Genomic DNA, 15,328 nt, shown 5'->3' with positions numbered 1-15,328 from the left:
GTTTAGTGTATTTTGAGTCATTTTCATATTTTTGTTGTCGTTTTGGTGTATTTTTCTGTAATATGTTTTTTCTCTCACACACGCGCTGCAGAGAAATTTGTAGCTTTCAACACAGCAGCCATTGCCGTCAATCACTTCCGGGTGAGGTCCGTCCGGTCTAAACAGCGTACGGTCAAACTAATGTTTTGAAACGACATCATCGCCAAATAAGGAAGAGTAAAAAAATATTTTCCCTCAAAAGAGAAGTCCACAGGAGCGAGATTAGGGCCTAACTCAGCTGGCACGCACCGGAAGAGAGCTGTGCAGTGAAATAGATACAGTGCCCGTCGGAAGTATGCATTTATGTGGGAGCTTAAGTAGAGTTAATTATGGCCAAATGAGTATGTGTTTAAAGGTTGGATGTACAAAGAGGTGTACATACTCTGTACTCTGTAGTGTTATAAAGGGCTTTATTTGCGGGTGCAAAATAAAACAGCGTGCGCGATTTCCCCGGTTTAATTCTATGGGACATGAACATGATAAATGTGGTTTTTTTTTTACGCGCTTTTATATTTTTTTGTTTGGTGTATTTTTCTGTAATGTATGTTTTTTCGAGTCAATATGTGTATCTTTCTGTTGTCATTTTTTGTATAAATATTTAGTTTTGAGTATTTTAGGCATTTTAATATTTTTGTTGTATTTTTCTGTAATGTATGTTTTTTGGAGTCGTGTATTTTTTGTTCTTTCAGTTGTCTTTTTGTGCATTTTTGTGTTTTATTTTACTCGTTTAGTATATTTAAATAAATAAATACCGTCCATGAAATATTTGAGAAAAGTAACCAAACTGCACAAAACAAAATGTAAAGCTCCAAACTACATGAATGAGTAAGTAAATTAAAGTATTACCTACAATTCAGCTGCCTTTTTAAAAAAAAACAAAAATCATTTTTTACCTTCGAACCGAGTGGTCAGAGCTTAGCTTCCATGCACGGCATGACAGAATCTGCAGTTTTCCAGATGGAGTATTGAACAGGTTGAGGTCAAACCCGACTCAAGCGAAACAGCGCGTTATTGAACAGTTATATGGTTTAAACAATGGGAAACGTGTCTGCAAAAGACTCACCAGTGGCTGATGGTTTCAAATGATCTTTTCAGAGACCTCCCGTGTTTGAGAAGCTAACGATAGCATGGCACAGGAGGTGGTGGAGTCGGCAGTAACTCACACACACGAACATCAGTGACTAACATCAGGCCCAATAAGTGAGACTTAAGAGCTTTGCTAGTTTATCAGTACAAGCACGGCTGCTTAGACGCTCCTTTCCGCTCTCCAGTATAAAACTATCTTCCTCTCTCTCACTCGTGTGTTTACAGTCAGTGTCTGCTTGGCTGTGTGCGCAGCGATTGGCTCTGGCTGCACACGTGACTCTTGCTCGTGTGAAGAGCTGTGCAGTGAAATAGATATAGATGGTGCGCTAGCGCCCCCTCACACCCTGAGGTCAAAAGCTGAATAGGTTTCATTTCGGGGCCGTCCAGAAGTGAAATAAAATTAAAATGAACATTTTGAAATGACCAAATTACTCCAAAATAACAGATACACACACTCGGGGTGTTTTGAACCCGCTGACTAAGTTTCAGGTCGCAACTCGCACCGCGTCGGGGAGATACTTGCTCCACACACACACACACACACACACACACACACACACACACACACACACACACACACACACACACACACACACACACACATAGTATAGATAGTATAGATAGATCAGGAGACACTAAATCAGTGTTTTCCAACTTTGGGGTTGGGACCCCATATGTGATTGCCTGAATTTTCTGAAAAAATGTAAAAGATTTTTGAATTTCTTTCATTATTATTATTATTTTCACATTAAAACAACACACAATCATAACCAACTGTATTTCTATACCTTCACTTTGTGAAATACAAATCTAGTTAAACTAAAATGCAGTGGAAAAAAAACTATCCTAGCTCAAATATGATCAAAAACTAAGTCTAGAGAAATTGGATCACGATCCAAAAAAAGGTTGGGAACCAAGTCTGCACTAAATACTGTTTATTTCCACTTATTTACAAAATATGATTATTTAAAATGTGTGTTATCACTCATTCATTCCATCATTATGCTCTATAGTTGTTTTTAAATAGTTTACTGTGTAAAATGCTGTAGTCGAACAAAGGGGGTACTTGGATTCAGAAATAAGAGAAAGTGGGTACGTGAGCCAAAAATAAGTTTGAGAACCACTGATTTAGACTGTAGAGAACGGGACACTTTGCTCAAAGGCACATCGGCAGAGTTTCAAAGGGCGGACGTGCTTGCCTCTGTCGGCTCAGTGTGGTAGTGAAGGGAGGGCTGGACTGGATCCAGGTGTGGGGGAAAGAGAGACTGGTTGGATCAGTAGACGGAGCTCTCTGCTGCAGAGCGCGCACACCGGGGACGCACGCGCTCACACGCGGACGGATCAGTGCCAGACGCACGGATTCGGATCAATGTTTTTCTTTCTTTAAGTAATGTTCGGGTGTTTGTGTTGTACCAAAAGCTCGTGTTGGACTCTGATGTCGCGTGTCTTTTGAATTCTACTCGAGGAAACGTTACGAACACGAAGCTCCAGTGAAGCTGAAATACACACCGTGCAGAGTCACTGAGGAGCTCCAGTTCTCCAGCACCGGTCTGTCGCTTCACTTCACACACTTGGTCACTTCTTCTGAAGTGTGTTACATGAACCGAGCCGTCCCAGAAATGGTGGGGCACCTTCATTTACAAGGGATGGATGATAGCCTGAAAGGAAATAACCGGGAAGGGCTGCTCGACAGTCCGGATTCGGGTTTACCGCCGAGTCCCAGTCCGCCGTTCTGCGCCCTCTCAGCGGCTCTGAGCTCCGGCAGCTGCTCCACTCCTGTGGAGGGTCTTCATGGCTCTTACAAAAAGGAGAGCAAAGAGGGCAAACTGGTACGTAACACACACAAGTAGCTTCACCAGGTTGGTTATCCTCTGTCACTGTGCATTGTCTATTTTTGTATATAGAACATGTCTCTCTTTTTTTTTTTTTCTTTTAATTTTTTTTTATTTATATACAGCCAAATCGCTTTTATTTGAAGAAACTTTGAAGCGTTTTAGGGTTTTTCTTAAAAAGACTTCACATCAGTCCCTTTCATTCAACATCTGGAAGCTCTCTTATTCCATCTCTGCCCTGAATTCCTCTGTTACAATCCTCTGATATTGATCTAATGCTGAAGATGCTCCTGGTCCTTTTAAACAGTGGAACTCTTCACTCTTTTTCTTTGCTGTGTGACACATTGTCAGGGTTCTCAAACTGAAATCATTTTGAAGGCATAAGTAGTAACAGAAAAACTCATTGAGAGCCCCATAAAATACATTTATCAGTAAACAACAATCCTCACAATCAAAAGGGAAACTTACAAAACCAGTAGAAATGACAGCCACAGGTAACAGGTCTATTTTGAATTTTCATATTCAGATTTTGACTCTACATTAGTAGTTCCCAAGGTTTTCACAGTCCCGTAAACCTTCAAACTTTTAATCTGAAGCCATGTACCCCCTACTCCTGCACACACAAAAATCAAGTATTTTATCTATCCTGTTGAGAAATAATTTATAATAATATATATATATATATATAAAAGCTGGGCAATTTTGCCTAAAAAAAATGACAGATTTTTTTAAAGAAAAAATTGAGTTTCGATTTAATTTTTCGATTTATTTATTTTTTTAATGCACTTAAAAATGACTGCCAACATCAGATATATTGTCAAAAGTGCAACTTTATTGCTGCGATTGTCCTCAAGAGTTAAAATGCATAGAACAATCCCAAAATAAAAAGTTAATGAGTCTCTGTCGTTCAACAATTTCAAGCTTTAACCAGGTTTAAGCAAAAGTGCAACAGCAACTTCACAGTAGCTTAAATTTTCTGATTAAGAAATCAGATAACTACATATTTTATAACATATAACATTACAATTAAAAAAAAAGAATACACTTTTCCCTTAGCATCTCAGCATAGTGTGAATAAAAAATTGAACATGTCTGTGACACACATATAACCTACTCAAAGGGTAAACAAATGTAAACAAAGAGGGGGCTGGCTCACATTGGAATGCAAAAAAGTCCGAAAAACTGTGGTGGGGAAAAAAAATAAAGAAAAAAATAAAAGTAAACTCGAATTTGCAAAATAAAAATCGTTTTTATCTAAAAATTTAAATCGACTTTTTACCCAGCCCTAATATGTAATAATAATAATAATATTAATAATCTGTAAGCACACAAGAAAACATCTTATTCAGAATTATCACTTGTTTGCTTTATTTACTTAATTAGCTACTGGCATTTTCAGTGAAAAAACTATCTCTTAAAAAAAGAAAGAAATCTTCCAAACAATTGTTGATTTAACATATACCAACGTATATTATTCATCACCCTGAATCTGTGAAATAAAACTCACTACAATTTTAATGAAAAGGATGAGGTTGAGAGGAAGCACGTCACTCTGCAATGTTTGGCTGAATTTCATATAGGGATGTCCCGATACGACTTTTTCATTTCCGATATGATTGCGTGTTGGCTGATACCGATATTGATCGGATGTCAGCATGAATCATACATACTGTTTTTTTCTTTAATAAAAAACAAATAATTGTTTATTTAGTAGTGTGGAATGTTAAAAAAGGTTTGATCAAGTGATGTTTCTCAAACAGAGAACAATAGTCAGCAACAGTAGGTATGAGAAAAACTGACCCATTTATTATTAACCAATTGGTTACATACATTTTAAGTTCAGCATAATATCTACAGTATTCTTTAATTAATAAAAAAATAAATAAAAAATGAATTGGGGGAGAAAAAATCGGAAATTTATATCTGATATTCGTTTTCAGGCTGATATCGGACTGATCTCCGATATCAATATCGGATTGGGACACCCCTAATATCATGTGTTTTTTTGATGAGATTGTTTCTCTGTCTGAGGATGTATGAGGAGGTTCTACATCTGACCCATCGCTGCTGTCCGTGGCTATGCTAATAGCTCGGCTATCCACAAGTGTAGCACTGCTAGCATCTTGGTCTGCCGTACACCTTGAATATTGCGTGTTGCTGTCGCTGGCAAGTGCCGCTTAAATTGTGGGCTGACTAGTGGTAGCAGTCGATGATGAAGGACATTTGTCATATTTATTTTTATCGGTTAGCTGTGCATGATGAAATTAACGACTCTCAGTCACATGTATAAATCAATCAATGAGATTCATGTAAGTCTATGTGAGAGCATTCGACTGCCTATGTAATGAATTTGCTCACCACTAGAGGGTACTCTTACAGGGGCCAATGTGTCATTTGTGACAATGCATGGAGGCTCCTGACTACTGATCAATTTATATTTTAGTTTCCAATGTTGTCACACTGTGTTTAATTTTTATTCATGTAACCGCTCTGACAATTTGCTTACACCTGGGGGTATCCAAACCCCATTTTGGGAAACTTCTTATACGCCTTTAAAGTGTGAATTATCATGAGTACTTTTGTTTAGTAATTAATACCATATTTGTGACTAAATGCTCAGCATCGTATTGATCAGACATCTAATTAAATAAAAACATATTTAACTTTAAATAGGTTACTAAATTTATTGGATTTTTGTAATCTGGCACATTTGAGAATAAATCAAATTGCAGATGTCCCTTGTATTAAAATCAGTTAGACATTTCTGCCTTTTATTGGTCTCTGATGAAACAAGGATATTTTACTCAGAAATATGTCATTTGATAATAATAATACATGCAAACGTTAAGGGTTAATGGACACTCTTGTACACGTTGGAAACCCCAGGGATCTTGAGATACCTATAGGAGACTTTAGTGACAAAAAATGGAATCCACAAAACCACTGTGGCCTCATAGGGCGACCGTGGCTCAGGTGGTAGTGGGTCGTCTTCTGATCGAGAGGTTGGGGGTTTGATCCCAGTACCTGACTATGTGTCGAAGTGTCCTTGGGCAAGACACTGAACCCTAAGTTGCTCCCAGTGGTCGACTAGCGCCTTGCATGGCAGTCCTGTCCCACTGGTGTGTGAATGTGAGAGTGATTGGGTGAATGAGCTGATATGTAAAGTGCTTTGAGACTGCTTCAGTGTGGGGATAAAGCGCTATATAAAATCAAGTCCATTTACCATTACCATAGTTGTTGATTTAAGAATGTGCACTGTGCCAACTTATAGGTTTCTTTTCTGTTCTAAGAAGGTTTAGACTTTGGCAGTGTTTGTACAGAGGTGCTGTGAAAATGGAGGTGTGACTGTGATGTTTTTTAAAGAGGCACATGATGTGTGTTAGTGTGTGTTAGTGGAGGAGTGTTTGAGTGAAGTGCTGGTGAAGATATCCAGGACACTGGATTAGCCTGAGCGTGTTCAAACCACATCCCTGACCTAAGAATAAGAGAGCCGTGTCTCACAACATGTCATGGACGTGCTACCGCCCTGGAACATATTGTATATATTCCCCATATACTCATTTCATATCATGGAAACAGACCAAGGTATTTTTTTTGACCTTGTCCTTTTCCATTTTACAATATGAGAGCAGAAGTAGATGTTAGTGAGCTAACAGAACACCAGTTATTCTGAAAAGAACTTATTCAGTTTTCAAAGTTTCCATAAATGTTTTACTAATTTCATATAAAATGTCAATTTAAGTGATTGCTACAATATGGCAACATGATACAGAAAACATTGCATTACTTTAAATCAGTGGAAGAAGGAATATTGTTCAGTCCAATGAAGTGACGAAATGTATCCATGCAAGGGTTTAAATATCATGCACCTTCTCTGGAGTTATCAGGTTTTTAAAATCATCAGTTTAGGTTTGTGGTGGTGGTGATACACCTTTATAATCAGACAGCTATTGCTCCACACAACTTCCCATTTCCTGCTTAGGGTGTTTCGTTGTCTCCATCTTCAGTCGCTTACCTTTCTAAGGTGAACAGAACAGTCAGACAGTTCAAGTGCCCATTTAGCTGCAGACAGTCCCACAAAAACAAGGTGCTTTCTACTGAAGTAGTGTTTGTGATAATTGATGCCCTCTCTCATCTTTCACCAAACAAATCATCTGTATTGACCGAACCTGTTGTGATTTGTGTGTGTCACACACAACACGTCTGATTTGATTGGAAATCCTTTCCAGGTCACTGCTTCCAGAAGTCTCCAGAGCATGTCTGTGCAGGTCAGGGTGGCTTTTCCAGTGTATTATGGAGACCTCAGAAATGCAGTGTTGCATTATGGGAATAGAGGTTCTGCTTTTTTCAGTGAATTCAGTGGTAAAGGATGAGTCCTGACTGTGTTTCAGTCACTGGAAGCACACATCCAAATCTATTTATGAGTTGTTTTTGTATGCCACCTAAGAACAATCCTTCAGTGCTATTTTGAGGCAGAGGGGCTTTTTAGAGCGGTTCGAGTGGCATTGCATCAGAGTTTAAAAGACCTTTACGCTTCTAAGTTAAAAAGGGGTAAGTGTTCGAAAGACCTATTGGTTCTCACAGACAGCTTTAGGTTTTGCAGATGCAGGAGTTTTCTTTCATTCACCTGCATTAGATGCATTAAAAAAACCTATTGGTGAAGATTCTCAGGTAAAGTGGTGGAGATGTCTGGTTCAAGGAAGTGGCTTTACTGATGGAGGATTAGAAAGCAGGACAGGAAGGAGAGGGATCCTGCGACTTTTTATGATTACATCTCACTCTGGGATGCAGCTTCACAGCTGCAGAGATGCAGCAGCTCCACATCTGTATTAGTGTTTGTGTTTAGCGTTGGGCATTCTGTGACTTTCCTCTTTGCAATCTGTTCCTTCTGCAAAAATGTGCTTCCAGACAGAATTGTTGCATTGTGTGTATGCTCCAGGGAGATGACCTCCCTCCATTCAATAGTGTTTGAACAGACGCTGCACACCTTGGAGAAATACCTGGAATGTTCTCCATGCTGGAGGAGCAGAAGAATCACAAACTCCTCCTTTAATGGCAGCAGAAAATGGATGGCAGACACATAAACATCTCTCAGACCCATTTGGCAGAGAAAAGGAAAGCCTTTATGTTTGAGAGTTGTTTTTAGATCAGAGCCTTTGTTGAAGTTGTAGGTACGACAAGCTCTCAGTGGTCACAGACCGTGCCCTTGGCTGGTTGTTACGCGTCCCCTGTAGTGGCATGTGCAGTCAGGCCGCAGCATGTGACCCCCTCCCTGGTGTAATGTGATCAGGGCAGAGTTTGGCTGAGGAGCTATTCCACTCAGGTCATCATCGTTTACAGTGTGCACTGGTATCTTTCTAGAGTCACATGCAGCCCGTTTGGGATTAAAGTGGACAAGAGTAAAAGTCAAAGTAAAATGAATACAATAATAACAACTGTAGATAAGCTACTGACAAGTCTAAAGGTTTTTCATTTTGTTTAATAGAATATATTTTTTTGTCACTATGTTGCTTACATTACATTTAAAGGGATAAGTTCTCACTGAGTGTACACTGAGTATGGTCATTAAAGCAGAACTAAGTAACTTGCGTTGAGCGCTCCCCATAAAGGTCCCTTTTGGTTATGTCACTGTCGTCAACACTCCGCACCCCCCCGCCGCCTGCCCCACCCCACAGCTACATGTGCACCTTTGCTCTCCCAAGACGGTAGCAACCGATCACTGAAAAATCCTAATACAACAGTGACACTAGGGCTGGGCGATATGGCCTTTTATAAATACCGTGATATTTTTAGGCCATGTCACGATACACGATATATATCTCGATATTTTGCATTACCCTTGAATTAACACTTTGATGCACAAAATCACACCAGTATGATGATTCTATATGTCTACATTAAAACATTCTTGATCATACTGCATTAATATATGCCAATTTTAAACTTTCATGCAAAAAAGGGGATATCACAACTAAGTCAAAGTTGACATAACTGTATTTATTAAACAGTGAGTGGCTCAAACATAAAATTGTCAACAGAAAGTGCACGTTCTGTGCAAAATTGTCACAGAGACATTTCAAAACAAGACATTAGTGCAGGATGCAACTCACATGGCATTTCAAAACACAAAATTAAAGTGCACTTTTTGTACATAATGCCACTACAATATTTTAAAACAAATAGTGCCCTTTTGTGCATGTTGTCATTAAGATGACATTTCAAAAACAAAAAAAAAAGTCCGCGAGTTTAACGGTATGGTCATTTTCAACACCGCACAGACTACAAGCTGCGATATATCGAGTATATTCGATATATCGCCCAGCCCTAAGTGACACTAAGAGTGCTTTCACACATATAGTCCCATGTGACCATGTGAACAGAATGAGGAAAAGAGACAAGTAAAATAAATGAATGATGTGGGAGTAATACGGAAGGTAGTGTGGAAATGTGTGTGTGTTTGTTTGTGTGCTGACAAAGCGGCTCTGAAAATAGATCGATGGATGGATGAATGGATATTTGTGTGTGTGTTGCCTGATAGAGCGCTGGGTTGCGAGTGCGTGTGCGTGTCTGTTGCGCAGTCACACACACTACGACAACAGTGTGTGTTGCTGCTGAGCTGTCACTGCATGGAGTTGCTCCGTTCCTTGGACAAAGGTCTTCTCTGCCTTTTTTTGTTGGCTCTGCCATGATATAAGTTTGAGAAAAGTGAATTTGTAGACAATCGTGTGCAGCCACGCAGCTGGTCATAATCTAGCATTAGTTTGTATTGGGCTGACGTAAAGCAGTACGTCTTGCCACCAGGTCGGAGGCAGGAAAGTTGCAAACTTGCTGTTTTCTGGTCAGAGACAGCAGGGGGAGATGAAAGACCCCCCAATCACCCCATAAACAGATAGTTTTATAGTTTTTCATTTTTCTAAGGGGTACAGCAGAAATGGTTTGTAACCACTGCCTTCATTGGCAAGTGTAGATTCTGCTATTTTTGAAAAGGACGTGTTGTAAAGACTAATGTTGGAGATGTGCGCTCATCTTGAAATAATTCTACATTTTGAAGCAACCCTTACTTGCAATAAATTGAAATATTTTAGAACAAAATATTATATGTGAAACCTTTAAATACACCACCCTGCAAACACCCCTCACGTTTTGCACCAAATTCTGCACAGTCTTGTGATTCTTTGTCACCAGGTAAACTCATCACCAGTTCAGCTTTTACACCGTCATCTAAACCATTCTTTGTAGCAGTGCCTTTTCAGATTTGAATGCAGTCATAATGCAATGAACCAATTGTTAATCACAACACATTAAAAACACACTTCAGATGAAGCCTTGCATTCATTTTCAGTCACATGGTCACCATTCAAACCTGAACATGTAGTGCAACATTTCAAATGGGATTATGGGTGTTATTAAATTACCCGTTTTCTAAAGAAAAATAGGTTGTAAATGTGTCACATTGTCCCAAAACATGCATGTGCAGCATTTCCGTGTCATGTTGGAGCCCCATTTTAAATAAAGAGGGAGAAAAGAAAAAAAGAAAAAAGATTGCTTTCTCTGTTTCAGAATGAGAATTCCGTTGTCTGTTTTCTGTAACCATGGAAAATCCGAGGCCCTAAATAATAAAGGTTAGCTTAACATGTAATGTTAGCTTAAAAATGTAAAGTCATTTTTAACTTGTATAACTATTGATGACTTTGACGGAGTGATATCTGCCCAGCACTACAGACACTGATCAGGTGTAAGAAAGATATAGCCACACCTGTTCTGTGAGTCCCTGCTTTCTCAGCAGCAGTTCACAGGTTGGAACACTATTAGTCACCTGTGAAATTAGTAATATATTATGATGAGCGTGTTTTGTACAGTCATCCCATGTCTGGACTAGGTTTGGTTTAATACCCCACCATTACAGTATTAGAGTGTCTAAAAGATGCTGTTTTCATGAATCAAAGGATTTAACTGGACAGACCTGCTTTTAATGTGCCGAGTCATCCTTGAGCCTTTGTCATCTTATCTGATTTAAAAAAGCTGAACTGCTCAACAACACCTCCATTCATCATTGGTTTTTCCAAACTATCTATTGTGTAAAGGTCAATTTTTGGTTTTTATGTGATTAGCATTAGACATGTTATCATTGGCTCATAATTCAAATAAAGAGCAGTGCTATTAATATTAGTTACAGCATAAAACCCTATTTTTATTCCATTATGATGACTCAACCTGTGGTTGGCAGACATCTTTAAAGCAGAATGCACCTGATTTACTAAGAACTGATATTAAGAGCTCTAAATTAGATGATGGACATGATTTCACAGATTCCCTTATTCACTCCAATGGAAGTTAATAATTGTATCTTGTTTCTACAAATGTGATTGTCAATCAAACTGTAAACCTGTTTAAATCTCATTTAATTCTTATTGTTTTTTGCTTCGATGCGAGGACAAACCTAATGTTTAATCTCGTGTTTGCAGCATCCACACAGTTGTCAGTGCTAAGTAATTTGGATTTTACATTCAGAGGACAATCACTATTTTATTAAAGTGACATTTTGGACAACTGATCTTTACTGTTCTCAGCCTGAGAGATCTGTTAGAAGACCAACGTAAGAAAGAAACAAGGCCTCAGTCACAGTTTTTGAGTGTTTTTCATCAGACTGATGAGCAGTCAGACCATGTGTGTGAGAAGTCTTCTTTATTGAAATTCTCTGAATGAACACGTTGGCAGACTGCTTCCAGTTTATGGGTGTTTATCAGAGGGAATGACACATTTGTGTGCTCTTCTTATCTTATCCATGCAGCTGCCGTACCTGCTGCTGAACACCACAGGAACAGACCCCAAGACTCGTATGCACCCTGTCTTCTACGGAGAGCGCATTGAGGTGAATCCTGAAGCAGAGCAGGAGATCAAGTAAGACACCGCATTTCCTGTTTACAGAGTAAACTCTTAAAAACACAGTGTTTCTCACCCTGGATTTCCACTGGATGCGTAACTGCACCGTAACTGCTGCAAAACAGCAACGCAGCTTCTATTTTTGCTGGACGCTGGAGCTGTGCTGCAGCAAGTTAACAAAAATAAGCCTGTGCAGGACAGGAAGTAGTATATAGACAAAATAAAATAGCCAGATTATTTTCAAGATAAAATATACTACGTGTTCAAGGGGGACCTGGGACCTCCAATGGGCCCATTTCGGATTCTATCCAAAAAACCGAGAACATATTCGGACTCGGGAATAAAACTTGTCTGCTGATACCAGACAAGGGGGGGGGCCTTACACGTGAATTAGCGGGATCTCCTGAGTCCTTGCTGCCCTCTGCTTGCTGCGACAAATGAGCAGCAAAACCGGAGGCGGTGGGGATTGCTGGACTGCAGATTACGCTGAAGTCACGCAGTGGAGCATTTTCTGTGCAGATATGCATCCAGTGGAAATCCAGGGTCAGAGTGCCTCATTTTAATGGTGACAAAACCAGAGTGTTTGGTTGTGCTCCAAAGTCACTCATTACTTAAAAATGACAGAGTTCACCAAAACCCCAGGTTCACTGCATTATTAGCCACAGTAATAAAGGAATATTCCTCCTTTAACAATACATTAACTTGCGCCACTGTTATCTGTGATACTCCTCAGTAGTAGGGATGTAACGCGCTATATATCCTTCTCTTGTCCAGAAGTGTTGGCGGCGGGCGGAGTCTGCTACTACTTTCTTTCTGGCCACATTCTACTCTTAAACATGTTCATAAATGATTCCTTACCCCTTTAGCAACGATAGAATATCTGTAATATTACGTGAATATCTGTAAGAGTCACGTTTTTCTATTAGCTCTGTCTGCTAGCGCATAGCATTTCTTCTTCACTGCAAGAATTTCTGCATGCCAACCGACGACTGGGTTACCAGCACCCTCTGCTGGTCCAAACAAATATCTGACGTAAAAGCATTGCAATGACTGTTTTTTTTTTTTTTTTAAAGTCCAATTGTTAAGGCACAAAATACATTTTCAGTTGCACTTTTAAAAAGAAAAATAACAATTATGCAGTTTTGCATTGTTTACTATAGAACCAGAATTTAAATTAATAGGCTTCTTCTTCATTTGTATTATTCTTTTATTTATTTCATTCAAGATTTATTTTTTGTTAAATTGCATTGTTTTGAATAGTTTATCAAGGGATTCTTTTGACAATGAAAAATAGAAGGAAATTAGTACAGTATTTTCCCAAAAAAAATAAAGGAATATTTTTCAGTCATCATTTGTCTACAGTCCCATTTTGTAAAACAAATTGTGAGAGAATCGTATTGTGAACCCAGTATCGTGAATCGAATCGTATCAGGAGTTGAGTGAATCGTTACATCCCTATTTAGTAGAAATGACAAAGTAGTACATTTTGTGATGCTCATGATGACATGTGCAGGAATGCTGTAGGTGTATTTGTCTCCACTTCTGGATTATAAAAGTCAGGCTTCAGTGATTTAATTTTAGCTTATACATGTATAGGTTATATATAAATTTAATATGAATATGAATAATTATTGGTATTTCTGTGACATACTTCATCACTGGGAAATAATTCAGTCTCTTCCCTGTGTGTGTTTATAATTGTCTGTTTTATGGGTGGGGCTGAAATGCTTTCATGTTGAATGTTTCCTACCGCTGTACAAGCTGATTTTTTGTTCCTCTTCAGATGCAGCTCTGAGGTGAAGTACGACTCGGACAAACATTACCAGGACCGCGTGCTGTGCGTGCCTGTCCCTACGCCCACTTCCTTCAGCGAGACGGTAGTGGCTGTGCAAAACTGCACTTGGAGAAGCTACAAGAGCCAGGTTTACCTGGAGCCACGGCAGAAGCCCATCCGTTACACGAGCACCACCATCATTTACCCCAAACATGCTAAGAACACGTACCGCACTACGCTCAGCTACAATGCCACAGGATCTCGCCGCTGGTTCGTCTCCACAGTGCAGCTGGAGTCGAGCGAGGATTCGAGTCCCTGTATCATCTACACCGAGGATTTGTAGTGCTGGGATGGGAAAGGTGGACCTCTGTGCTTGTGTGTTTGCTTCTGGAGCAAGAACTTGGAAATATTGAGATTTAAAGGGAAACACTTCAAGTCAACACCTGAAGCTTGTAAAATCCCCGTTTTGGTTCATCTCTGGGAGGAAGCTTGGAGTGATGCTTTATCTGAGTGGATTTGGATTTTCTACTGTTGTAGCTTTAAAAATACATTTGAAAGCTGCACCTCAGCATTAATGTCTTATTTAATACAAGAGCTGGCAAAGCGGTGGTCTTCAGTTACCCTCAGGTTGAGAGGTAGCAGTCTCTTTGTACAGTGGGTGTCAAGATGTAGATTTTCAGCCATCCTTGCACAAACTCATGCAGAGCAGGATTATGGTTTTATTGCACTTGATGATGTTTTGTAGGACTTGACAATGGAGGAGTTTGAGTCATTTGAGGAATTGGACCAAAGAAAGTTTGAATAGTTGATCTCTTTTTCATTCATTCTCTGCAGATTCAAACAATGTACTGGTCATGGTTCACCAGGATAGCTAAAATCTGATCATATCTCCCCCCACCCAATAACACAAGGACCAGAGTAAATCTGGTTATTTCTTGGTGTCAAGGACGAGATGAGGGCTGCGGAGCAAAAAAACACAACTTCTCAGTTGCATATTTAACTTAAGTGTAACACTTTAAGCTTAGTTCATCTGCTTATTGGCAGAGACCAATCATATCACCTATTAGGAATGTCCCGATTTTTTCATTTCTGATATGATACCGATATTGATCCGATATCAGCATGAATCACACTTTTTTTTTTCTTCTTCTTTAATAAAAAAAGTAATAATTACTTATTTAGTAGTGTGGAATGTTAGAAAAGGTTTGATCAAGTGATGTTACTCAAACAGAGAACAATAGTCAGCAACAGTAGGGATGAGAAAAACTGACCCATTTATTATTAACCAATTGGTTACATACATTTTAACCTTCAATATAATATCTACAGTATTCTACAATTGAATAAAATTAATTGGGGGAAAGGAAACAAATAAATAAATCGGTAAATCCGGACTTTTGAATTTAATATCCAATATTCTTTTTCAGGCTAATATCGAACAGATATCGATATCGGAATGGGACACCCCATCACCTATATTGTTTAAGCTATAAGAGCAGGGCCTTGCAGAGTGATAGGAATCCATATCTGGCCCTCTCTTCATCACTAGCTTTTTTCCAAAGTGCCAAAGATAAACTATTTTTTTTGTATCTGAACGGCCAAACAGATCAGTGAACTGTATCTACATTCTGGATGGATAAGTCGACTTCTGCGCATTAGCGCATGAAGAAACTCGCCATTCTGATGAATCAAGTAGATGTTGCGCCATCTGAAC

At 39.1% G+C, this 15,328-nt stretch overlaps 1 protein-coding gene across 1 annotated transcript; it reads left to right on the top strand.

Annotated features, from left to right (window-relative positions):
• Positions 1-2,384: 2,384 nt before the first annotated feature.
• rflna (refilin A) lies at positions 2,385-14,818 on the top strand. The gene is made up of 3 exons (XM_028457744.1): positions 2,385-2,954; positions 11,749-11,858; positions 13,624-14,818. Exons 1-3 carry the CDS (start codon positions 2,724-2,726, stop codon positions 13,955-13,957), a joined length of 675 nt encoding a protein of 224 aa, XP_028313545.1. The 5' UTR covers positions 2,385-2,723; the 3' UTR covers positions 13,958-14,818.
• Positions 14,819-15,328: the final 510 nt, after the last annotated feature.

Source organism: Gouania willdenowi, chromosome 9, assembly GCF_900634775.1.
Source record: "Gouania willdenowi chromosome 9, fGouWil2.1, whole genome shotgun sequence".
Classification (NCBI taxonomy): domain Eukaryota; kingdom Metazoa; phylum Chordata; class Actinopteri; order Blenniiformes; family Gobiesocidae; genus Gouania; species Gouania willdenowi.
This window is presented reverse-complemented; position numbering and strand designations above follow the sequence as displayed.